The sequence below is a fragment of the Echeneis naucrates genome, chromosome 5 (assembly GCF_900963305.1).
Source record: "Echeneis naucrates chromosome 5, fEcheNa1.1, whole genome shotgun sequence".
Taxonomy (NCBI): Eukaryota; Metazoa; Chordata; class Actinopteri; order Carangiformes; family Echeneidae; genus Echeneis; species Echeneis naucrates.
In genome coordinates this window covers 19495548-19520287 of record NC_042515.1, presented here as the reverse complement: position 1 = coordinate 19520287, position 24740 = coordinate 19495548, and the positions used below count along the sequence as shown (strand labels likewise).

Sequence of the window (24740 nt, the reverse complement as noted above, 5' to 3'; positions counted from 1 at the left end):
TTCTATGTTGCACACAACAGTTACTGTTTATTTCTGTTTCATCCCACAACAGTAGATAAAGCTTACACACACACACACACACATACACACAAACACACACACACGAAGCAACACTGATATTTAAGTCATAGCTTTAACTGTCAATGAGTTGGCAATTCCAGAAAACGTTCCCCTCTAAATGTCCCAGATGGTTTTATGTTATTTCTGTGGCACATGTCAAAGGACAACCTGCTTGTTTTCATTATTTTAGTTAGACCTGTGCATCAGTGCACTACATGGATACAGAATATATGGAAACTGTGCATAGAACACAAACATTTGCTCGAAGCTATTGACCAATACAGCTTTCATATCCATGGTGGTGTGTTAATTAACATACATGTGATCAGATTAGGATGGACAGCTACTCCAAACAACCATAACAAATTGGCATGACTCAAAAGCTGAAAACCGCTTTAATCAGACCGCATCCAGGACATGGTAACAAACACTCCCATAGGTCTTTGCTCTTGAGACCATCAACAGTCAAGAGTGTCAACAGCCTCCAGCCAACACATAACTGCTTGAGAGCAGACATCAATTTACCAATATTGCACAAAAAGCACCAGGAGGACAACAAATATGTGCTAAAATTGAGTTCAGTAAACCATCTCAGGACCAGCCAGACTCATCTGTTTGAGATATTAACCATTTCATGTACCGCTTAGAATATTGTGGAATATTTGTATGATAGTGTGTCAAATGGGGCCACCTTTCTTACAGAACAAATGATTTTGTATCCCATACATTTCTGGTACTTCTTTCTCTTAGTGGGTTGCCTGCAGGACTTGTACTTGGAATTGTGTATAATTTTACAGAACTAAAGGATCTGAGAAAATCTCCTGTCCCTGTTGAGGAATTCATGTCTAGAGGTATTTTGATATAAAATTTGGTCAAAGTGGAGATTATTTTGCGGTTTTGTTTTTAGTGTTTGGCTGTTTTACTGAATGCAATGTGCCACATTTCATTTGATGGAAGTACTACTCTGCGAACAATGACTCAAACGTTGAGTGAAAAACAATTTGGTCTATTAGACTGTAAAGTAAATAAAAGTAGATACTGTAAAATCTGTATTTAAGTCAAACACTTGCAATGAGTTTTTTCTTACGCTGCCACTAAACATAATTTATTTTCTACATCATTAGCAACTACTGTAGGAGAAATACACTTGTACAGGCCCATCTGTGAAGCAACTTTAAACTCAAACTGATGAGGCTCAATGAGGATTGTGGTGTTTCACTAATTGCATACATTGTTGCAAAAGAAGCTTGAGAAAAGCTTTAAAAATCATCACAGCTATCCATGTAACTAGTGAGTCACATATACAATTTCTTAGCTCACTTCTGTGATCCTCACATTGCATTTATTGTTATCACCAGAATAATAGTGGTAATATCTGTGTTTGTGACCTTAATTGTTGCCTATTTAATTTACTTTCTACCTTGTTTGCGCAGCATTGAGTGTTAAAAGTGCAGTAGCTTCAAGTGACACATGAAATAAGTCAAAGTCACGACCAGTGTAAAAATGGAACAAACTCATGGAAATCAGATGAGCAGTTTATTTCACTCTGTTGCTTCTCATTTCATGCACAGTGCAGGAGCACAGATGAATCATGCCACAGATACTAGTCTAATGCCGGGCAGATAATGCATCAAACTTAAAATAGCTGCCACTTTGTTTTCCAAATTTATCGAATGTTATTGGACAAAGGTCTATAGAAGGGATTGCTCTTCTTTCAGAGGTCAATATCCTGCCCACGTCTTTGTCTTGTTATCACACATCAGACTCTGCTGTGGCTGACGCAGGCTCATTGGAATCAGTCTCATTCATTTGTGCTTTATGGGTTGCTGATGCTTGTAATTATACTAAGTATGTGTGATATCAGTGCAGAGTGAAATGAATTAGACTTGAGAAAAAAACATCATTATCATAATGGATTTAATTGAAGAACCCGTTCTTTGAATTCAAGATTACACATGCAAACACAAGACACAGATCTCACAACCTGAACCATGGGTGAATAATCTTTGAGACAAAAGACCAGCTTCATCTTACATTGTCTGACATTGTTTGCATTGTCCTTTTGTGCGATTATGTTTTATATCTTTCTTTCTACTTATTAGTATTTCCAGGGTGCATCCTTGGATGGTTTTGTGTATAATGAAATAATGTAATTATAATATAATTAAGCTCTAAAGGACACATACTGACGGCAATGACTGCTTGCACCTTAATTATTAATTGTTTCTAAGCAGGTGCCAATGCCACAATTTGTTGACTCCACTACAAGGATAGGTTTTCTTCATCGTGCCCCCAGACTGTTCCCAGCAGCTCATTTCCTCCTGCCAATTCGTGCCATCAGTTCTGCATTTGCTGCAGCCTTGGTCCTCATGTCCTGGTTCTTGGCCAGGTCTATGAGGACGCTGAGAATGCTCGTAGGAACGTCAAGAGACAGAGCAAAGCGGGATCCCTGCTGGGCTCTCTTTGGCACCTGGGATGCTGGACGTGGAGCTCGTGCTCCCCTGAGCACCATGTGATGCTCTGGATGGAGCAATGAGTTCAACACACCACTGCGATTAGGTATGTCGACAGCCAGCAAGTCCTTCTGTGTGCTATCATCAAGTTTGGCAAGAGCAGGACTTCTCCTCTGACTCTGTACGCACCAAGGCAACAGCAGAGCCAGACAGAAACACACACATACACGTCTCATGGTCAGAGCTGTCTGCTGGGAAAGAAGAACAACACAATGTTTAAAAATTACACAACTGTGACTGTGTGGGCTCTGCTCAGTGATGGCATGGACCAACATTTTTTAATGGTTCTCCATTACTGATGTTGAATCAAAAAGGATATTCGATCATAAATGGAGATTAAAAAAAGCAAAAACACACCCAGCAGCTGAGCAGTAGCTGTCATATATATTATAGTTATATATTATAGTTATAAAACAATATAACTACAATATTGTAGTTATAAAACAATCTTCAAGCTCAGTCAACAGTTCTACAGAAAATAATGAATTCACATTTTTTTATCTTCTTATACCAAACATCAACCAATTTTTATCCAACTTTGTAATATATTATGCAATAATTTCTGATTATCTGTGTCTGTCACTATCAAGTGTGATAATCCCAGTCCATACTTACTCAGTGTCACCACTGTGAAATATTAGTAATTTGACAAAAAGGCACTTCTCCCTCCTCAGGGCTACAGCGGGGCTTTGATGATGATCTCTTGTCTTTGACTGTCAGATATCCTGTCTTCTGCCTCTAAGCTTCTTCGTTCCTGAGGTACTGGAGGAGTGTCCTGTGTGTCAGGCGTTCAGATGTTCAACTGGACTTCTGCCTGCTCGTCCACGACTTTGTCTTTACCCCATCAGTCTTCGTTGTGACACTGCCCTCTCCACTCTCTGTTTATCTTTTACATTTCTAGAGCCCATCGCCCTCCCCTCATTTCATCTCATTTCCTCCACACATTGCCATCTTTGTCTTTCTAAAAATAACACAAGATAATCACAATAGTTTGACTTTAATGAATTAGGATAGTTGCTTTGCTTCAATTTCCTATCAAAGCACAAGTAAAAGTCGTCACTTCCACTCAAGAGTTAAGTGCCAGCAAGCTGAGACTCAAATTGTTCAGTAAAGATGTAGGAAATGACATTGAAATAGAGACAACCAATGGGAATATAAACAACACTGTCCCTGATCATGACCAATTTCATGTTTTTTGTCATTGCCTTTTTAGTTTTTATTTTGTGTGTGCAGTTTCTAATTCTCTGTTATTGATTCTCTTAAACACACAGAATGGGACACAAGAGTAGATTTACTTCTTAAGTGCTGAACAGTTACAATAGGTGACTAGTTTAATAGCACGACACAAAAACAAAAAGGGATTGATGCCTATATCCGTGTATAAACATTGATCTCTGGCCTATCTCATCTCAAACACAGCATAATGCCTCCACCATCAAGAAGAAAGAGTAGACATACATGCGTAGAGTAACATATATCAAGCTCAGTCAAAGAATTCTCTGTTCACTGTTCATGCACAGTTTGATTTCCTTGTAGTTTTAACAAAACTTGTTTAAGATCTACAGATAAAACATTAAGACTGAAAACAGCCTTGGTCACACAGAAAAAAAAAGAAACAGAAGCAGCTCTATATAAAAAAGCCAGCCCAAACCTTACCATGTTACAGCGACAGTGATTAAAGTGTACTGGGGCATTTCATTGGGACCAGTTGCCAGTAAATATGGTGTCATCATTGAGAGCTTGGAGGCCATATAAATATGGATTGTGTTTCAGTTTTGATATGCTTGATTGGACGTTACAACCAGCCAAAGGACTTTTTACTGATTTGAACCTCTCAGATCTGACGTATGACAGCCGTTGTGACTTTACCTCCTTCTTACATGGAAACTTAGATTACTAGGTACCAAGAAATGACATGTTGGACGCTACATTGCTGCCACCTAATGGGCCATATTGTATGAGTACACTTGTCTCTCTGCCAGAGCACAGAGGAGGAAAAATGGGGAGCAACTAAAGAGAAAGCCCTCTAGGGAACAATACAGAGGAAGAAGCTGTCAGACTCACCAAGACAAAGCCTATCTTGTTTCCTGAGTCACCTCCAGTACAACCCATCAAATGATTTATCCTCATCTAACTAATGATATGAATATTACAAGTACTGCCTGATTATGACGGTCTGGCCCTCTGGGGCCTTCACGATTCTGAGCTCACAGAGTTACCCATAAAACAAACATGGGTCACGTAGATGTTATTCAGCAGCAAACAGAGATGTCCTTAGTTGTGGCAATGGCATTATTGTTAGTGTCACACAGGACTACACGACCATGAGATGATGTTATCTATAGCATGCAAAAATTTACCCAATGTATTATAGCAGGTCCTGGTTTAGCCCTCATGTAGCATACTGACGTAGGCTATACAATAAACTGAATGTATCCCAGAGCGTCTCATCACTTTATCTCATCTGAGCAGTGACTACATAAACCATATTTTAAATCTGGACATGGTGTTATTATATAGAAAAAGTGTGATTCTCAACTATATAAAGAATTGGGTCTCAACTACAGAGACAAATGGACGATAGTGAATTGAAAAAAAGAAAAAAAAAAAGACGCTACTGCAGCATTGAACCACATGAAGGCACTCTACAATCGAAACTGCACCTCAAGCTGTTGATCACTGGTTAACCCAAAATGTTGTCAAAAGGCTAAACAACTGTTCAGCAGGAGAGCAGACAAGGTTTTACTGCTCTGTCCAGCTTTTGTGACATATGTTATTCATGTAAATGTCAGCCCTGGAATGTGTTTTTAACCCCCAGGAACTCAGTCAGTTCTCTTCCTGATTAATAATAACAAAACACAGTGTAGATCAGTGTTTTACAATCGTTTATTTTCATCGGAATGAGAGCTTCTGTTATGTACAATAGAAGACAGAAACAAATGTTACAGAAATTATAAATATACTTTTGCTCCAAACTGAATGTTTTCAGTATTGACTGTATTGTGTCCAGATGATATTCAAGTCTGCTGTCTTTCCCCTCCCCTCTGCAATTAAATACCTGGTGATGCAGTTTAATCACGTGCAACATGTGCAGGCTGACAGCCCCACCCCTTGACTAAGAGTGATCAGTGGGCAGGTTAAAGAAGGAGCCAGGGAGGAGAAAGAGGATGGATGGATGGCCGTGTTGTCAAGTTAACAGATCGACAAACCACTTTTACAGTGGTGACGGGGAGAAAGTAAGGTGAGGGTAAAGAGGAAGGTGATAAGCAGACATGGGACACTTGGAGCAACACAACAATGCATCTTAAAACCTGAGCCAATACATGGCACTGCGCATTCTATTGTAGTCTGGTAGCTGTTCAATGGGTCCTGGGGGAAGAGACAGAGAGGCATTTAGGGAAAATCATTACTCTTTGGTCTCCCTCTTCGAAAGGATCAAAACAACAGCAGAACTCACCAACAGCTGCCACAGCAGGACACTTATCATATATATATTTGGTGCAGATGTCACGAACCATTCTGGGGGTCACAGCCTGCAAAGAGAGATGGGGAAGAAGTCAAAATGGTTGAAATAAAACATTTTGTCTGTGTTTAAACTATATAACAAAATGACTTTCTCCCTTCAGCTGCATATCAGTCAACTCACATCGATCCGAGCGTCCCACTCAGCCAGAGGAATACGTCGGCCATAGTTCAGGATGTGTCTGCCAATGTCATCACAAATTGGGGTTGTACCTAATTGACAAACAGGTGTGTCGATTTGTGATTCTAATAACTTTTTATGAGTTTTTATGTAAAAGCTAGATAGACACTTTATGTACCATTGAGCTGTCCGACCAGGGAGGCCTTCAGAGCATTCTTGCCTCTGGCCACATCACTCTCAGTCACTGTGGTACACAGGTTCATCCTGCAGGACAAGAAGAATGTTGAAAGTCTTATTTATTTACAGATGTACAACTAGATCAGCTGTCCACGTTCTGTTTTGTTGATTTGTAATTGAAAACCATGCTGTGAAGTCATAATTGCAAATTAATGTTTCATAAAGTTGTGAAGGTCCATAGTCTAACAAAAAAAAAAAAAAAAAAGAACAATCTGTGATGTGCGTGTCCACCTCAAGGTCTCCTAGAGGGATTACTGACCAGGCATTCTGGGACCAGTGCATCATGTCCTCGATGCGCTCTTTGTCAGTCACAAAGTAAATGCCCATCAGACCGGTGTCACTGTAGGACGAGTGGAAGGCCTGGAAGCTGTGACACAGTTTCTCTTCCACTGCCAGACGAGCCAGACGGCTACTAAGATGCTGCATGAAAGAGAAATAAGAAAAGATCCATTCACCTGCTTCAAGAACAGTGCCATTTTACCACACCATAGTCAAGTAGTCAAAAATATTTTGGGTTGTTTGGCCAACCACATCTAAATATCAGATAGTTGGGATCAACTGTACTGTGACAGCTGCATTTCCAGTGAAACATGGGCACTCTATGGTGACACAAATGTCCCCTGCTATATTTCAGGTAATGTTCCTCCTGAAAGTTCCAGAAGCAGGGATGAGCACCCTGACCCAGGTTTTCTAGGAGGATTGTGATCTACCCCCAAATTATGGCCACTTAAGACACTGACAACCTCAAGTGGGCAAAGCTTAAAGGGGGACAATTCTAAACCAATAAGATATATTTACTTGAGCATTTTTTCAGTGGTCACAAGTGTTGTTTAAGCTGTATTGAAACAAATTATGCCAACCTTTCCGCCGCCATAGGTGAGGTCATAGCTGCCGATGATGGAGTTGGCCACCATAAGAGGCACGATGTCTGGGCTGGCAGCACCCGCACCCTCCACAGCGATGGCAATGTGTGCCAGAGGTAAACCATCATCACGCATACGAACCTGAGGAAAAACGAACAGATCATCAAAACAGATGACTATGACAGTAAATGAATACTCCATGTTCTGTTTATGATGACAGGTCACAAAAACAACAATTACATTTAGCCTCGGATGTTCAACAAATAACTCTTACTGTTACATTAATCCTATACATAGTCACATCATCAATAATCTATCATGTGGTAAAAGATACCAAAACGATAGTGAAAATACATCATCATGAAAAATAAACATCTCACCTCACTACCGGTAAATCTGCATGGTGAAAGTACAGGGATGGCATCTCCCTCATACTCGAAAGACACTCCACTGAAGTGAGACTTGGCCAGCGTGACCAGCTCATCGTGGTTCACACCTTTAAAGAGGATGCATACTAAATTAAGAGCAAGTCAGTCCAACTACGACAGATACCCACAGTTCAGCACAACACCTCCTCAGTGTTTGTTAGTGTGTGAGGAAGTGGACCTACCTCCTGCAGCAGCCAGCACAATGCGAGGTGCCTTGTAGTGACTGTTGACATAGTCCACTAGGTCCTGGCGGGTCAAAGTCCTGGAAGAATTGAATTTGAGCATCACTTTAATTTACACAGCTCTGTACAATAAATATTACATGGAAGAAATACAGTATAATGATTGGTTCCCAAATTGTGAATAGAGCTGGAATTTACTCTGTGCCTCCTACCTGGCATTGTCAGAGGGTCCCAGCACACTGTTCCCCAGCGGAGTGCCCTGGAAGGCTGTAGCGTGCAGCATGTCCAGGCAAACATCTTGTAAGTTGTTCTCAACTTCTTCGAGCTCACGCAGCACCACGCCCCTCTGCTGTTCGATCTCCGCCTCACTCAGTGAGCAGTTCTGCACCACCTCGGAAAGCAGCTCCACAGCTGGGAATGACAGAGGAAAATTATTATTCTTAACTTCTTCCTCTCCCCAACAACAACAGTTTATTTATTTAGTTAGTTAGTTAGTAAACAATGACACCTCTGAAATCAGGTTAAGAAAAAAAAAAACAAAAAGAAAAAAAACACAGAATCATGCATTTCATGTATCTGCTTGTGTGCATGCCATGTCACCTTTAGGAAGATCTTGGGCCAGAGTCTTCATGTAGTATGCAGTGTGCTCCCGAGAGGTGTAGGCACTCAGGTGAGCACCCATTGACTCCACCTGCTGCTCCAGCTCTGTCTGAGGGCGGTTTTTTGTCCCCTGGGGGAAATCAGAGAGGTGAATAAATTACACTGTGGAATGGTGATCATTGATTACGAGGTAGGTCACTGACGTCTACCTTGAAAGCCATATGCTCGAGGAAGAATCCCGCTCCATTGTTCTTCTCACTCTCATAGCGACTACCAGCACTGATCCACAGTCCAACCTAAAAGAGCAGAGAAAGGTGGAGAATAAGAGACATGTTCATCTACATCTCCTACTGATTAAGTATCACTGAATCAAAGTGTGCCAACAACCCCTTATGGGCAGTTGCTGTGTCCTTACAGTGCAAGTGGCATGTCCAGTCTCTTCAGATGCAACCCTTAAACCATTGTCGAGGGCAGTGAGGCGAGTCTCAGGGGCTCCTAACAGGCTCTGAGCGTAGCTGACTGAGGCCTGTCCCCGCCTCAGGGACAACAGGATGGGCTACAAGTGGAGTCATTTAAAATAACATTACTTTCAGTTCACATTGGAAACAACTAACTGCATGATATGGTCATATAGTGATTTTTTATTATTATTATTTTACTATGTTGCTTGTCTTGTTGATGGACGGTTCAAAACATTTTCTATCAAGAACAGTAACGCTGGAAGCAGTGATTTTAAGGCTCATGTTAAAAGTCCACTGTTGCCTCTGCCTTCAACTCGATTGTTATTGAAACCTTCACATAAAAAAAAAAAAACAAAGGTGAGAATATTTGGCCGAGGACAGAATCTAACCTCAAGACTGCCCGCTGGCACTGAGACCCCCAACTTCAGCATATATACCAAATCATATTACTAACGACAGGCGACACCTGCACACGACGTCAAAATATATTCCGTTCAAATGAGTAAAAATCGAGCTAACACTGTCCATCAAAATACACTACAAGAAAAAGGACGACATGTAGCGTACTGATTTTCAGGTTCCCACAGAACACGTAGATACTGCGTCTCGTTCAAATTATTATTCCACCAGCTGTGAGACACTTCAACAATCGACATTTTGAGGACTTTTGAAAGCCCAGATTGTCATCGTCAGCATCCGTCTTCACAAAGTCACCGTGCTAACGCTGTTAGCCAAGAAGCTTAGCTGCGGTCCGGGGGAGCAAATGAGGACAAGTCTCAATGTTGATGACCTTGTAAATGGAATGCAGCTACTGGGACGACAACGGGTGGGTCTGAATAACACAATCATCGTGAACGTTACACATAAATTGATAGTAACTACGGACTCTCCCTCGTTTGTCAGGTGACCTTGCATTCACCGTTAGCTAGCTGCTGCTAGCCGACTAGTTAGCTTCCTACTTCCCTCAGCAGCTCACTTAGTGTTCACGACCGCGGGACCAAAACGACATAGTTTTGCTTCCGGGTCTTTCGTTTCTTGTCATATACAAGTTTTGTATTCAGGGATGTTAAAATCTGTACTCACACTGCGGCTTTTGGCAAGGGCTCGACCCACCGTGCTCCCGACTCGGCACACGGACGCCGCCATTTTTCAGCAGAGTTACAGAAACAGGTAGCTATTCTTCTTCGTCTCCTCTGGAGCTGGCTTCCCCTCTGTGTGTTAGCGCCACCCACTGTCCCCTCTATAAACTACACCCACTGTCCCCTCTGGTGTCAGTTGTTATATTTTGTGTTTTGTACTCAGAACATACACACATTACCACAGACTCCTTTAAGAAAGTTACTTTAATTCATCAGCACGTATGTTTTCTCCTTCCTTCCTTGTCTTCCTTTTCTGCATGAGCATTATTCTCTGTAAACCACAATGGACTGTCAACTGACTCACATAAATATGGTTGTCCTTTTGTCGTGTCTATAGTGCTTCAACCACACTTCTTTATCATTATTACTATTGGTTGAGATGAAACAGTTCTCTCATTTATGACCACTTTACACTGAAACAAAGAAAAATAATAAAAACGAGAACCTCATCACAAAGACCTGAATTTGTAAGTGTTGTTCACATTATACATTATATCTACTGTAAACTTTTGCCCTGACTCAAATTGTCAGATGATGGGTTCAGTATCATGGCTGTCTTAGATAACTACTGTAGTAAAAGGTTGGTGCACCCACTTACACATAAACCAAATATACACACTCACTTACTCTAAACCATGGATTTAGGGTTTGACTCAACTACACTTTAATGGGAATATGCGGAGATTCGCTTATCATATTCTCAGCACTGAAATTGGCAGAAATTCAAATTCCTGAAACAGCTCAAATTAAGATGCACTTCACGCTGAACAATAATGGATCTACATGACACAACGTATAAAAATACGCTGCTGCAGCTACAAACTCCATCAGCACTGGTCCATCCATCACCACAGGCTCGGATCTAAGCCTCAAGTGCTATGACAGAGATGCTCATTGCGCGGCTCGTCAATCTTTGGTATGTGGTAGCCTATAATATGGTAACCCAGCCAATACATTGCTTTTCAAATGTGCTACATAAATATTCAATGAACACTGCACCACAGACATCGGCATTATACTTCTTTCACTGTCAAGCCTGGCAACGCTGCGCGCTTACGGCATTGTTTACAACACCGTCACACTTGGTGACGTCACTGTAGCGCCGCTATCCAGCGTGTGATGCGGGCACAGCATTGGTCGATTTCTAATTTTAAAAAGGGCAAAAACCGGGCGGACAGACAAACGGCGTTGTAGCGAATAGTGAGGCTAAAGAGTCAAAGAAAGCAGCAAACGAACCTGCATGAAGACGCTGGAGAGGGGATGAGCAGTCAAACGTTAGGTGTGGCTCTCCCCTTGACTTTGCTCTGCCAATGTGGCTCTTGTGAAAAAAAGAGTGAGGATCACTGTCCTACAGCAACCCAGTGAATGAATGACACATGCATTGACTGTGCACTTCTTTCATCTTTTTACTGGCTTTCCAAATAAAAAATACAGAGAAAATCTGCAACTCAGCCACTGACCAGCAACAAGAGGAGACAACACAATAGTCCCATTTTAGTTGCTGTGCACTGACTTCCTGTTATATTTACAATTCACTGCAAGGTTTTCCTCCTTATATACACTGACCTAAGTGAGTGAGGACAGAGTCCCAAGCAACAGTTGAAAGAAACTCTGAGATCTAGCCTTTGTCATTTATAGGCCAAAATTATGGAAGTGGCTGGATACAAAAATGCCACATCACTTCTGCACTTCAATGAACTAATGTTAAAATGTTGCACTTTGCTGCACACTCATGAACTGCAGCACTTGACTTAAAATGTAAGTGGTAAGTGTAATTGTTATTAGCATTATTATTATTGACAACCTCTTTTGTGGATTAAAATCAAAATAACAAAGACAAAGTTATGTTAATTTGAATTATTGAGTCTACAAGTGAAAAGTCCCTGCAAAAAAAGAAAGTGCAAACTGAATGAGCATTTAGATAATTCTCCAGGATGTTATTTGGGCCCTTGAGGCACTGGTGTTTGTTTGCTTGGACTGGGTTGGAACTTGCCTGAGCAGGCTTTTGACTTTGTTGTGTTACACGTGATCACAGAATGTGGCTGAGTAGTGCGGAGCAAGTGGATGGACCTGTTTACAGTCATTGGCAGATGAAGTGTGACAGTTTCACCAGGGATGGGCATAGGTGGCTCATGAGGGAGAGGAGGAGGTGGCAGGACCATGCTGCTAATGTGTCTAGGCTGGGTCTCTTTCTTGTTTGACAGTGGCTTCAGTTTTTTTCCTGCTGGCTTCTTCTCCTTGGCCAAGCCGCAATTCTTTGGTGCTGTAATGTCAGAGGACCTCAGTGGAGGAAGGAGGCAGGGGCTCTTGATCTTGAAACCCTCTACGAGAAGGTTGAGTCCGACAAACTGTGGTACTTGTATTGCTGCCTAGAGAACAGAGGTGATAAGCACTATATGCCACCCTCACGGTGTCAGCCTCTTAAATGCAGAAAATAATGTTGAGAGAATGTGAAGAAAAAAACTCTTCCTTACCTGCCTATATATGAGCTGAAAGTCTCCTGTGCTTGCAGCATGGTCAACTCTCCAGTCCAGGATGACTCGTAACGTGTCCTCCTGAACAGCAGCACAGAGTTTGGAGGTCACATGGCTGGAGGGTGCCATTGTGGGACTAGCATTGATTTCAATCAACCACGGATGCAGGTCACGTCCTGTGTAACACAGATCCAAATGTCTAAATGATGAAGATTTTTCTTTGGTTATCTAGATATCATGTCTTCTGTTTATTGTAGTAGCATATGGCATTTTGTGCCAGGGGCTTTTTTAAACAGTGAGACAAAGTGTGTTGAATCACACAGTGTTGCGTACTGTGGAATACGTGCCACTGACAGTGTACTTTTTTCTACCTAACATGAAGTCAGCCCCGTAGAGCTCAAAGGAGTTTTTGCGTGACTCCATCAGATCCTGTGCTGTTTGTACTGCATGTATGATAGCCCTCTTCATCCCCGGAACTACCACAGACTGCCACTGAGCTTCCTGGCCCTCGCTGGACAGAAAGGTCCTGAACTGGTCATCTGACCACATGTTGTCTGTTGGGATGCCTTGATGTCGTTGTTGGGAAGGCCTCAGGTGCTTCTGGATGGAGTTATTGCACAGGTGGACAGAGCTGAAAAAAATCAGGACAGGGTTAGGGATGCGTGAGTTAGCTGAGGGATGGTTGAGAAGTAAGGATAAACAGATATAGAGTCACAACTTGTATGTCTTGTAATCCATAACAGCTCTTGGTTTCAGTTATCACGTCTACTGCCTTTCTTCAGTTTGAGTGATTTAACTCACATAATTGTAAATCTTTCAGATTTGCAGTTTTTCTATGCTGAGATTTGATAAAAATGACAAAAGAGAGGTTTTTATGCAACAAAACAACATTAGCAGAAACTCGATTTGTTTAATTCAGATTGCAATACTGTATTATGATATACACACAGGGAGCTTTTTCTTGTATAGACTTGAATAAATGGCCATGTATATAAGAAAATAGTCCAAATACTGTTGCCCCAAATAACTGTTGCCTTTTTCTGTCATATTTGTGAGTTTGTTCAGCGATGGTGGCAGAATAAATAGTCTTGTAAAAGTGTTGGAGAACTGCTGGCTCTGTGGGAGTTGAATGAACATTTGCATGGCAGATGTCAAAAAAGTGAAATACACACAAATTTAAATATACCCTAAGGAGATAGCTAGTGGACGTTTTCAGGCCAAGCATGGATCCAAAATTAGATCTCCCGCCAAAATATACATGATGCTAACCCAGCATAGTCATATCATAAGTACAATTGCCTTTTTTCTTGGTCTCTCACTTCTGCTTTTTTATTTTCATGAACTTTGGGTTTCACATCCCCTTATCATTATGACTCCCTTACCTGTCTAGTGTGTCCAGTGAGTAAGGCTGTGTAGAGAAACGCAAATAGCACTTTTTATAAAACCAAATAGTCAGGGGGTTCCAATTGGTGACCAGGAACCACTGCCGCACATCAAATTTGGTGCCGTGGACCAGTAATGGCCGCTCCAGGTACTTTTGCACCACCCATTTGTTTTCTTTGATGAGGGTTGGATTGACGTCCACCAGCTTGAGGATCTCATGCAGATACTTTGTACACTTGATGCCTTTAGGACAGACAAAAGTGGTCAGCCTGAACTTTGCCTGATATTACTTGAATGGTATTTTAGTGTCTGACTTCTCACCTCGACCCCTGGACTTTGCTCCAGGTTTGATGATCCAGATGTTGTGAACTCCATCTATGTCCAGCTGAGGCTTGACCTCCCTGAGCCTCTGCAACATGTCTTTGCAGCAGTTGACAAAAAGATCATTGTTCTCTATCTCTGTACCGCCACTGAGCCAAGAAGCAAAAAGTGGGGTACTTTGGTGAGGTACAGAAGAGAACTTTGGATTTAAATCCATCACACACATAAATGGTACTTACTGAACAACAGCATAATAACTGTCAATAAACTGTGCCCACTCCTCCTTTGTCAATATTTGTGGCATCTCCATGTTCATTTCTATGTCATTGTGCTCCAGATTGTCCAGGAACTCCTGACATACTTTTAGTGCAGTTTCAATCATTTGGGAAAGGGCCATGGGTCCAGATTTCCTTCTTTTCTCTCTACGATGATCTATAGCTGGAAAACAAAACCATATTTGTCCCTTTTATTCAGCTACCATTGGAAGCTTGAGCAGGCATGTGAGAAATTGTCATACCCCGAAAAGGCCGATGGCTGCTCAGTCCCTCGTCCTGAATACACTGGTCTTTCTCCACAATGCACTTCAACAAATTTGTGCAAGCTGTCCTCCTAAAGTCTTCTACAGAGAGGACAAAGACATAGAGCAAAGCAGTGGCAAAAATCAAAGAGAATTTGCTGAAGTGAAAAGATCTGACCGACAAAAGCATTCTTTTCATCCTGCACTCCTAGTCTGTAACAGCGAGGGAAGAAGGTGTCGGGGTCAGCTGAGTCAAACCAGTGCAAGTTCCTTAAGTTCATGCACAACCCCACCTGTCAGAGGAAGAAGAGGCAATGATGGTGGTTGCTGTGACCCAGAAAATATCTATCTGTTGAAAATGATAATAGATAAATCTACCTTGGTGGTGAAACTGCCTGCTTTTGCAAAATGGTTGGTAACCTGTGTTTTCTGTAAACTGTTGATGTCAATGGCATCTTGACGATTTGTCCAGTAAAAATAAACCATTTCATTTCTCACCATGTGACACTATGAAATGAGAGGAGGGAAAGAATGAGAATAATGCAACCAAAGTTTGAACTTAATCCCATGTTACCTTAAAGCTTATTTTTACCATGAGCTCATATAGTTCATCTGGATCATCTTCTTTTTCATCATTGCCTGTAAAGAAGGGACAACATTAATCAATGCAGAGATAAAAAGATATTATGAGGAAAGAGGAAATCTGATTTCTCTGACAGTCAAACTGTTGTCATGCTCACTGTCATCGTTGTGTCTGTCACCATGATTATTAGTCGTGGCTCTGCTGCAAGAGCTATGAAGCTGGCCTGCATGTGTTTTATGGCAGTGTCTGCGCTGCTCAAGCCAACCTCTGGCCCTCAGTGCCTCTCTGACAACAGGGTAAGGGCCTCGGACAGAGAATACCCTATGCATCTGAGAGGAATAATAAGAGAATCCTAAACAATGGAAGACTTTATGGTGAAATCAAAAATGTACATGACCATAAATACACTGCGTGTATCCAGTCTGGTTAATTCACCTTGACAACTTTTTCCACAAGAGCCTTGGCTGTCCTCAGCTTGTCTATGATAAGAACAGGCCGGCTGGCACAAATGCAGCGAACTTTGCCCTCAAGAAGTGAATCTGACACACATACATACACACATGAAGTAAATTAAAATAAACTGTCTCGTGCAATTTATACTTTTAGTTCTCATTCTAAACATTAATGATGATACTTTTCATGGAATACTGTCCAAAGAATGAGCCCCCTCATTTAAGCGTGTTGTTTGCCAACTGGCAGGGTATACTTACTGGTTTGAAGGCTTTTGGCTTCATTATGGTCCACAGCTGTTACCCTGTGAACCTTGAAGGGGCCTCCAGTTTCTCCTGCAGCAACAGTAACATTAGGGTTGTCATGAATACTGTATATTAGTACAATGGCTCATGTAAATAAGTCTTCCAACTGTGCCAGAAAGAAATGTTGTAAGCTTGACATAACATTTATAGTCGTTTTCAGGGAGCAGTCCAATGCATGAAGGAGAATAGGTGGGGGAACATTCAATAAAACCTTCATAGAAGTTTCTTCAAAAACAACACAAATAAAACTCCACTAATATGCTGAAATATGTAAACTATGGTTAAAACATATACAAAATATAGCCTACATGATAGAAACCCCAATCTAATTACAAAGTCAAGACAGTGTAACTAAATCTTAAGACTTTACATATTCAGCTTGGAGCCAAAATGAGCAGAGTCATGAAACTTTAATATCTACTGAGTTCAAACATTTGGCAACATGTCCAGAGTGTGACCTCATGACTAATTTAGTGTTTGTGATGTATAAGTCAACTCCATGAGCCACACAGTAGTGACTTCATAAATGAGTCATTGAGCAGCAAGTAACAACAGGCATCAATCCTTACTTTTTTGACAATATGACATTATTCAAAACAGTTGGGAAAATTTATCAACATCTTGTAGTCTTGTTGTCTCCCATCCCTTTAGGATTGAAAGTATCAAATTTAGTGTCACGAGTACTATCAGTGTTATACAAGAATGTGTAATTAAGTCCAGGACCTTGGGATTATGAATGCATTTTAGGAAAATGTTTGATTTTCAGTAATATTTGTGTGCTATTTCGGATGCTCAGACAGGGACAGTGTTTTGTCTGCAGCTTGTTGTCTCTCACCATTGCCTAGGCAGTGTTTGCAGCATCCATCAGGAACCCGGTCTCCCTCCTGGCCCGGTTGGACAGACTGTTCCGACTCAGTGGGCTCCATCAGCTCAGGGGAACCTTTATTTTAGCTCAACGCAATGGCTAGAGCAGACACAAACTTCTGTAAGAAATGATCATATAGAAATTAGCGTGCAGAAATGTTAGACAAATGGCACATTTCCAGAGAGTGAGTGAAATGCTGTAAAGAGCTGCAGGTGTCTTTCCAGGTGCAGTGGACTGTAAAGTAGGTCGGGTTGGAGCTGTCAGCTTTGTGCCTCACGCTCCAGACAGGATGTGATACTCTGATTTCCTTTTGTTACCTGCTGAAACGAAGCTGGCTCGAAGAGATCCTCGCATTGGCCTAACCTCAGCACAAATAAAATGCCTGAATTCTTTATATCTTTCGATACAGCCACCACACGTTAAAGGTCACGTTTCTTTAGGCTCGCTATTATCACTCACTGGCTAAAAGCAATGCTGTTTTCTTTCAAAAGTGAGCTGGCAGAGCAGCCACCTGACTCCCTCTACTGGAGGATTAGACAGCAGAGCAGACATGTTGGTCTGGTGTGGGTCCATCCTACCTGCTGAAGCTCAGGTGTGTTTATCGTCTGGCCGGATCTGTTTCACCTGGAAGGGGCGATGCCGTTTGACGTTGCCCTGGTAACCCATGAGAAAAAGGCTTCTGCAGAGAACAAGCAAACATTCTATTCCATTTTTTACACGAAATGCCGCCTTTGTCCTTCAGTCTGTGAGTGGAAAGCTTTCACCTCCGTTTGAAATTAATCACGTTGTCTTTTGGAATGGATGATTTCAGGATACAGTCCTGTTTATAATTACTTTTGACACATAACTTCTGATGTTGGCTAAAATTTAGATTTGAATGCGAGATTTTATTTCTACAGTTTAGTAATGCCAGTTTCATGGGAGTGTTGAGAATCCAAAATACATGTCTCTCATTTTGTGGAACCTCTGAAATATATTAATTTCACTTCTGTTGTGGATGCTCGTCCCTGCCGGTCGCCATGTTGGCTCATTAACGCTCAGTGGAGGGGGTTCCTCTGCGTTACAAGGTCACATGATCAGCTCTTCTGTTTGTGTCCAGGCAAATCCCCGCGACTCAGTTCAGCGCACACACACACAAACCAGCATCTTCGCGATAAAGACGTCAGACCAGGGGGAGCAGGTAGACTTTGCAGTGCTTTTGAACGGAGTCTTTTGGGTCGGTGACGTGCTAACCGCTGCAGCCGTGAGATGTGCGGAAGAACAGCCTGCACGCTGGCTGCCGACGAGCTGAGGCGGGCCTGCTCCTACAGAGACCGGGCAGGCCGGCGGAGACGGCCCCGCTGGAGGGATGGACATGCGGACAAATACCAGCCGTCTTACAACAAGAGCCCCCAGTCCATGGGTCCCGTCCTGCTGTCCCAGAGACACTTCGATCAGGTAAAAACCCCAGATCCTCCAGAGACTGAGGGAGGCTGCGGAAATGGTTCAGGATCAGCTCTGAACACAGACGTGTGAAGGTTTCACTCAGCAGCACCAAGAAACTCGATTTTCTCATTATTGGTGAAAAAATTAGGGACACAGTTTCTTATGACCGTTAAGTGAGTCGCATGACTGTCATAATAATAATAATAATAATAATAATAATAATGTGAAAATAATGTGATACCTGGGAGGGTTTCGGCACCCATGTATTGCAGTATTCAGTGCTGTCATGTTAACGTGTACTCCACTTGTGTGTGTGCTCAGGATGCACCTGTGGATAAGTGCGTGTTGGCCAACATGCGTTGGGGTCTCGTACCTGCTTGGTTTAAGGAGAGCGATCCGAGCAAGATGCACTACAGCACCAGCAACTGCCGCAGTGAGAATATACTGGAGAAGAAGTCGTACAAGGTGCGTACAAGAATCTGCAGATTCGCTCCTTTCCTCAGCATGTCTTCAGTGTTGTGGCCTCTGATTATTTTATTTTCTCCCCAAAGTACGCCCTGACAAAAGGACAGCGCTGTGTTGTCGTGGCTGATGGTTTTTATGAGTGGAAGAGGCAGGAGAAAAACAAGCAGCCTTTCTTCATCTACTTCCCTCAGACTAAGGCAGACAATCAGGATAACCCCATGACCTCAGCCCGCAATAAGGAGAACTCAGGGACAGTGTGCCCTGCAGAAGAGGCCTCCCTTGGCTTCACAGAGGTTTGTGCTGGGTTTCCTGTAACATTAATAAAATTTGACTTTTGTTCAGAACTAAGCCTGAGAGAATGCAGCTGTAGGGGAAAATACCATGGCTGAAAATTTCCTGTGTCGGAATAGAGCCTGGGCAAAATAGTGCATGTGTCCACCGGCTGTTCATTTAGCAAAAAACATTTTATGCAATATATCGATAATGCCTCAAGTTTACTGTCATTTTCATGTTTTTGATAAGTGATAAAATAATAAATTTGGCATTATTTTCACAAAGTCTGTGATATTTTCCCATTTCAAAATGAATATGACTGTTATTTGTGCTGGACAGAAAGGGGAAACATCAGGTGAATGGACTGGGTGGAGGTTGCTGACAATCGCTGGAGTCTTTGACTGCTGGACTCCTCCAGGTGGTGGAGAACCCCTGTACACTTACACTGTAATCACCATTAATGCTTCCCCAAACCTAGAGAACATCCATGACAGGTAAGTTCGGTTGTTAAGAAAGCCCTCATATGTTCATTTATGTGTGAAATCATAACTCACCACAAGTTGCTTTCTTTTTTTTTTTTTTTTTGTAAGGATGCCAGCAATCCTGGATGGAGAGGAAGAAGTGAGAAAATGGCTTGACTTTGGGGAAGTGAAGTGTCTAGATGCCCTTAAATTGCTTCAGTCTAAAAACATTTGACTTTTCATCCGGTCTCTTCCATTGTCAACAACACGCGCAATAACACTCCAGAGTGCATTCAGCCAGTGGACCTTGGCAGCAAAAAGGTATTAAATTTATGTTTTGCTTTTTTTTTTTTTCTTTTTTTTTTTTAATTTACTCACTCTTAAGTTCTGAAATTCCTCAGAAAGTTGAGAACTTAAAGTTGACAAATCTGACCCTTTCACTTTTAGAAGCCCAAGCCCACCGCCAGCAGTAAGATGATGACTAGCTGGCTGACAAGTTCACCCTTGAAGAGGAGGGAGTCTGACACATGCAAGACTAAAGGAGAGGGAGAGAGCAATTATGTGAACAAGCGCAAGTCTACAGGCACACTTCAGCATTGGCTTCAGGTAGCCAGCAAGAAACCAAGAACCAAGTGAAGCCATGAAGTAGAACTTAGCACTGAAGAAGAATTTACAAACTTAGATACATTTCCTTTGAAAAGGGACTTGCCATTACACGTCTGGGGCAAACCCAACCAAATGATATTTCCTCCTGTCTTCGCTCCCCTGCTGATCAGTGTCTACCTGAGTGTCATTCCTTTGTCCTTTTGTTCCTTTGTCTGTGGCCTTGTCTGGGAACCATCCCTGCCCCCTACTGAGTTCACCCTCCTGTGGTAATCGGTAATACACATCCCACTATACGATCCATGCATGAACTGTCTGTGACCACACCCGGGGACAGGGTATATCTGTTAGCTGGCCCTACATTGGGTCAGTCCCTCTGTCAGTCCCTCTGTGAGTCTCTCTGTGGGTCTCTGTCAGTCTCTGTCGGTCAATCTGTCGGTCGGCCAGTGTCGGTCAATCTCTGTTACCGGACCCACTCTGTGTCGGTAGGCTCACCATGACCTGGAACTTCAATAAACTCACACCACCTCAGCCAACCTGGAATTAGACTCAGATTGTTTTTTCTTCAACAATATGGTGCCGTGACCCGGATGGCAACATACTTCCAAGGAGATTCCTTCTTCCAGACCAAAGACACGCCATTGAATTGAGAAATTCTGAATTGGTAAGGAGCTTCTTGAGAACCCATTTAATGCTACTGTGTGTTGTTGGAAAGTCTGTGAAGTTGGAATCCCAAAGAAGTTGACGCCATCTGTGATTTTGAGTAGGTTTGCTGTGTGGTTGTGAGTAAGAGTGCTGATAGGGTAACCATGTCTGTATAAGTAACTGGATTGTAAGCTTGTTTGCATTGCGTGATAGAATCTTTCTGCTCTTAAGAAGGTCAAATATTCCAGGTAGCTGAATCTGTGATTGTGTTTGGACGAGGTCCTAAGTGTTTGGAACACTTTGAGTTTAGTCCAGAGAGGGACTATTGAAACTAAAGTTGTGGGCCTGATTTGTTCGGCCAGTTTTGTGTAAACTGATTTGACCTGTGGAGTTTTAGCAGAGCTTGGAGTGTGAGCAATTGCGAGTGATTTTAAGTTTTGAACTTACATACAGACAATGGGAGGTTGTGTCAGCGGAAGGTCAGAGAGAGAGCTGAGTGGTCCAGCCAAATATATGTTCGACAATTACGGTAGAAACAGTTTAAAATTTGTAATGACATGGGCCGAGATAACTGCTGATGATGGCCACTTAAAATTTCCCCTGAATGGCACTTTTGATCAATCGAGGTTAAAGAACTTGAGAGACAGACTGAGTTGTCGTAGAGACAGAAATAAGCATATTGCCTCCCTGAGACTCTGGAGGGATGAAAGCAGACGCCGCCATGTTGAATCCCAAGTAGCTGCCCTCATCGACCAAAATAAAAAGTTACGGGCCCAATTAGAAGAAAGCAAAGCTAAAGGTAACCCAGATCTCAGAGAAGATGAGCTGCCGACCACCGATACCGAAGTCCAAAGTCTTTATCCTTTAAAAAGCCTAAAAGACTGCAGTACCGATGATGCCGATGATGATGATTGTTTATTGTACAGAATGGGCAAACCATCTGGCCAGGACAATGCAGAGGGATTAACCACAATGAGAAAAGGGGGAAAGCAAAAGAAAGCAGTTCCAACAAAGCTTGCCCCACTCATTACCATAGGAAAGGACATCGTTTACAAGCCTTGGAGCCGACGGGAGCTCAAGGAGATTGTGGGAGATTTCCCAAAAGATGTCAGGAAAAGCAAGCAAAAGTGGTTTGACGAATGGGAGTCTGTATGTGCCATATACAGTCCTCACCTTCCTGACCTGGTCCAACTGTTAAAATTGACTTTGCCAGCTGACGTGAAACAAAAGGTGATAGATGTTTGTAAAATTCCCCGTGACCCCACTGAACTTGCAGACATTGCACCAGAACAGGCTCATAGATTCTACAGCATAAGAGCTGCAGCTGTTGAGAAGGAGGTAACACAGCAGATCGACTATACTCCTCTCAACAAAATCCGACAAGGAAAGAACGAGAACCCTCGAGAACTGTGCGAAAGATTACACACGGTGGCAAAAGATAACTGTGGCCTGTCTCAAAGTCAAATTGATGGACTTCCACCTGGTTACCTGCAAACCACATTTGTAAACAGCCTTCAGCCAAAGATCAGGAGTAAAGTACAGTTAACTGTTGGTTGGACAGGGAAATCTATGTCCGAGCTTATGGAGATAGCCCAGCATCACTGGGATAACTGTGAACAAAAGGACTGTGAAATGCATGAAATGCTAATGTTGGCCCAAGTGTCACACTACACAGGCGGGGCAACCAAAGGAGGTGGCAGATACAGACCCTTCAGACGGAAGGAATGGAATCGAAGGCCAGGGCCGAGACGACAAGTCCACAAAGGCAGCTGTTTCTGTTGTGGTGAGACAGACCATTGGATAAGAGATTGCCCATACATGACATCTCATGCGACCAGTCCTGCCACGACATCCAACCAGGGGATTGGGTGTGCATCAGAGAGTTCCGACGGAAGAACGCCCTTGAACCTCGCTGGTCCAAACCACATCTCGTCCTGCTGACCACCAACACAGCTGTTAAGTGCGAAGGTCGTCCTACGTGGATCCACGCATCCCACTGCAAGAAAACACCCCCACCACCATGCAGCAGAAACCAGCGAGATCCCTCCTCCTCCGGTGGACCCTCCTCCTCATCGCCATCGAGTTGATAGAAGGACCCCCTCCCCCACAGGATAAAGCTGGCACCGGAATCCCAGAAGAAGAGGGAGAAGTACATCTCCAGAGACCTGGATTCAACCCGAATGGATTACACCCAACTAGATGGAACCCTTCTGTAAACCAGAAGATAATGTCACAATCCTCAATGAATACATATCTCCAATTAGCTAGATTGGTAGCCGAGAATAGTCCAACTCCTAAGAACTGTTATGTATGCGGATTCATCCCACATAGCACAAAAGAAGGACTCCCTTTGATGGCTCTACCAATTTCCCCATGTGACTATTGCCACATACAGGATCCTAACTCCACTCGGGAACGCTGCAACTGTCCTAACCCACAAAGAACCAGAGAGTTACACCATGAACAAATCTATAGAGCTTGTAAACCCCCTAGCCCTCTGATCCTCACATTTGTTCCAGAAGCATTAAAGTGGTGTACCAAAGGTGAAGGGAATATTCACCTGGGAATATCCAAATGTGACCCCATTTACACTCCAGAAAAACCAAGGACTTCCCCAGAATCATCAGTTTCAGATGAGGATCGTCACCACCCTGCTATCAGAGCAAATCAGTGTTCCACACCTTTACCGAAAGGCATATATTGGATTTGTGGCATGAAAGCCTATGAGTACTTGCCAAAGGGATGGTCCGGAGTGTGTGGTCTTGGTCATGTGACACCAGCCATGCGAGTTCTTACTCTGCCCCCTGAGGTCCACATTGTAAAGAGAGACTTACTCACGCATACCCAAACACCATGGACAAGATTTTTTGGGGCAGCCATTCCAAGTTACGGAGTCATGTCAGCTTTAGACCAGATAAGAGACCTCTCTCATGCAGTTGAAGACCTCGCAAATTCTACTGCAGTGGGCATAGACACACTCTCACAAGAAATGACTGCCATCAGAATGATGTCACTACAGAATCGAGCCGCACTGGACTATCTATTGGCCTCACAAGGAGGAACATGTGCCATTGTTGGAACTGAGTGCTGCACGTTCATTCCTGATCATAACGCTACCATCCAAGAAATAACCAGCCACATGATCCACATTGCCAAGACTTTACATCATCCTGTTGACACCAGTTTATTTGATTGGCTCAAAGGGAAATTGGGATCTTTGGGCTACTTAATTTTTGAATTTACACTCCTTGGATTTAGTACATTGCTCATTCTCAGCCTTTTAGTTACCTGCATCAAATCTATTTGCAAATCACTGGTTACTCAAACAACTACAATGATCATGTATTCTGCTTCCAACACAACCGAATCTACCCCGCACCTAGAAGATGACAATTCAGATTTTTTGTATATGATTGACATTGATTTCGACTGAACAGGAAAACCGCCTTAATTCTATTGTTCATCTTATTGTTTATTGTTTATTGTGTTCACCTTTTGTTATTGCTAAAAAAAAAAAAAAAAAAAAAAGGGTGGACTGAAGAAGAATTTACAAACTTAGATACATTTCCTTTGAAAAGGGACTTGCCATTACACGTCTGGGGCAAACCCAACCAAATGATATTTCCTCCTGTCTTCGCTCCCCTGCTGATCAGTGTCTACCTGAGTGTCATTCCTTTGTCCTTTTGTTCCTTTGTCTGTGGCCTTGTCTGGGAACCATCCCTGCCCCCTACTGAGTTCACCCTCCTGTGGTAATCGGTAATACACATCCCACTATACGATCCATGCATGAACTGTCTGTGACCACACCCGGGGACAGGGTATATCTGTTAGCTGGCCCTACATT

General features: G+C 42.6%; 3 protein-coding genes and 1 non-coding gene across 8 annotated transcripts; 1 reads left to right on the top strand and 3 right to left on the bottom strand.

Moving 5' to 3' along the window:
• Window positions 1-5441: 5441 nt before the first annotated feature.
• Window positions 5442-10191, bottom strand: uqcrc1 (ubiquinol-cytochrome c reductase core protein 1). Its single transcript, XM_029502287.1, has 13 exons — window positions 10071-10191; window positions 8942-9082; window positions 8736-8822; window positions 8527-8656; window positions 8139-8337; window positions 7927-8006; window positions 7697-7812; window positions 7314-7457; window positions 6713-6873; window positions 6395-6480; window positions 6220-6308; window positions 6031-6106; window positions 5442-5942 (listed from the first exon to the last, which is right to left on the bottom strand). Exons 1-13 carry the CDS (start codon window positions 10131-10133, stop codon window positions 5878-5880), a joined length of 1437 nt encoding a protein of 478 aa, XP_029358147.1. The 5' UTR covers window positions 10134-10191; the 3' UTR covers window positions 5442-5877.
• LOC115044353 (small nucleolar RNA SNORA26) lies at window positions 7089-7209 on the bottom strand. The gene has a single exon (XR_003840819.1). It is a non-coding gene; the product is annotated as a small nucleolar RNA SNORA26 (small nucleolar RNA).
• A 221-nt stretch (window positions 10192-10412) lies between the features above and the next one.
• LOC115043048 (tubulin monoglycylase TTLL3-like) lies at window positions 10413-18748 on the bottom strand. Of its 5 annotated transcripts, none has more exons than XM_029501123.1 (16): window positions 18691-18748; window positions 17603-18521; window positions 16995-17142; window positions 16115-16189; window positions 15840-15943; window positions 15562-15733; window positions 15414-15460; window positions 15200-15328; window positions 15000-15114; window positions 14822-14923; window positions 14544-14742; window positions 14305-14453; window positions 13983-14226; window positions 12972-13231; window positions 12601-12776; window positions 10413-12495 (listed from the first exon to the last, which is right to left on the bottom strand). In XM_029501123.1, exons 3-16 carry the CDS (start codon window positions 17083-17085, stop codon window positions 12064-12066), a joined length of 2295 nt encoding a protein of 764 aa, XP_029356983.1. In that variant the 5' UTR covers window positions 17086-17142; window positions 17603-18521; window positions 18691-18748; the 3' UTR covers window positions 10413-12063. The 5 variants fall into 5 exon arrangements, with proteins under 5 accessions (XP_029356983.1, XP_029356982.1, XP_029356984.1 ...); XM_029501122.1 differs by having other exon boundaries at window positions 17603-18496; window positions 18691-18743; XM_029501124.1 differs by having other exon boundaries at window positions 16995-17139; window positions 17603-18496; window positions 18691-18743.
• Window positions 17622-24424, top strand: hmces (5-hydroxymethylcytosine binding, ES cell specific). The gene is given in 8 exon segments (XM_029501126.1): window positions 17622-17769; window positions 18124-18461; window positions 18771-18914; window positions 19001-19168; window positions 19527-19681; window positions 19778-19875; window positions 19878-19969; window positions 20096-24424. Coding segments are annotated over 7 exon segments (1035 nt in total). The 5' UTR covers window positions 17622-17769; window positions 18124-18272; the 3' UTR covers window positions 20285-24424.
• Window positions 24425-24740: the final 316 nt, after the last annotated feature.

Bases quoted from the DNA above. Each gene is read 5' to 3' on its own strand.
- uqcrc1 (XM_029502287.1), bottom strand. From the start codon at position 10,133: ATGGCGGCGTCCGTGTGCCGAGTCGGGAGCACGGTGGGTCGAGCCCTT. The intron at 8,823-8,941 runs GTAAGGACACAG...CTGCTCTTTTAG, and splicing joins CTGGACATGCCACTTGCACT to GTTGGACTGTGGATCAGTGC. The intron at 6,481-6,712 runs GTCAGTAATCCC...CTTGTCCTGCAG, and splicing joins CACTGGTCCCAGAATGCCTG to GATGAACCTGTGTACCACAG.
- LOC115043048 (XM_029501123.1), bottom strand. From the start codon at position 17,085: ATGGAGCCCACTGAGTCGGAACAGTCTGTCCAACCGGGCCAGGAGGGA. The intron at 14,743-14,821 runs GTATGACAATTT...TTTGTTTTCCAG, and splicing joins CAGCCATCGGCCTTTTCGGG to CTATAGATCATCGTAGAGAG. The intron at 14,454-14,543 runs GTAAGTACCATT...TTCTTGGCTCAG, and splicing joins AGTTATTATGCTGTTGTTCA to TGGCGGTACAGAGATAGAGA.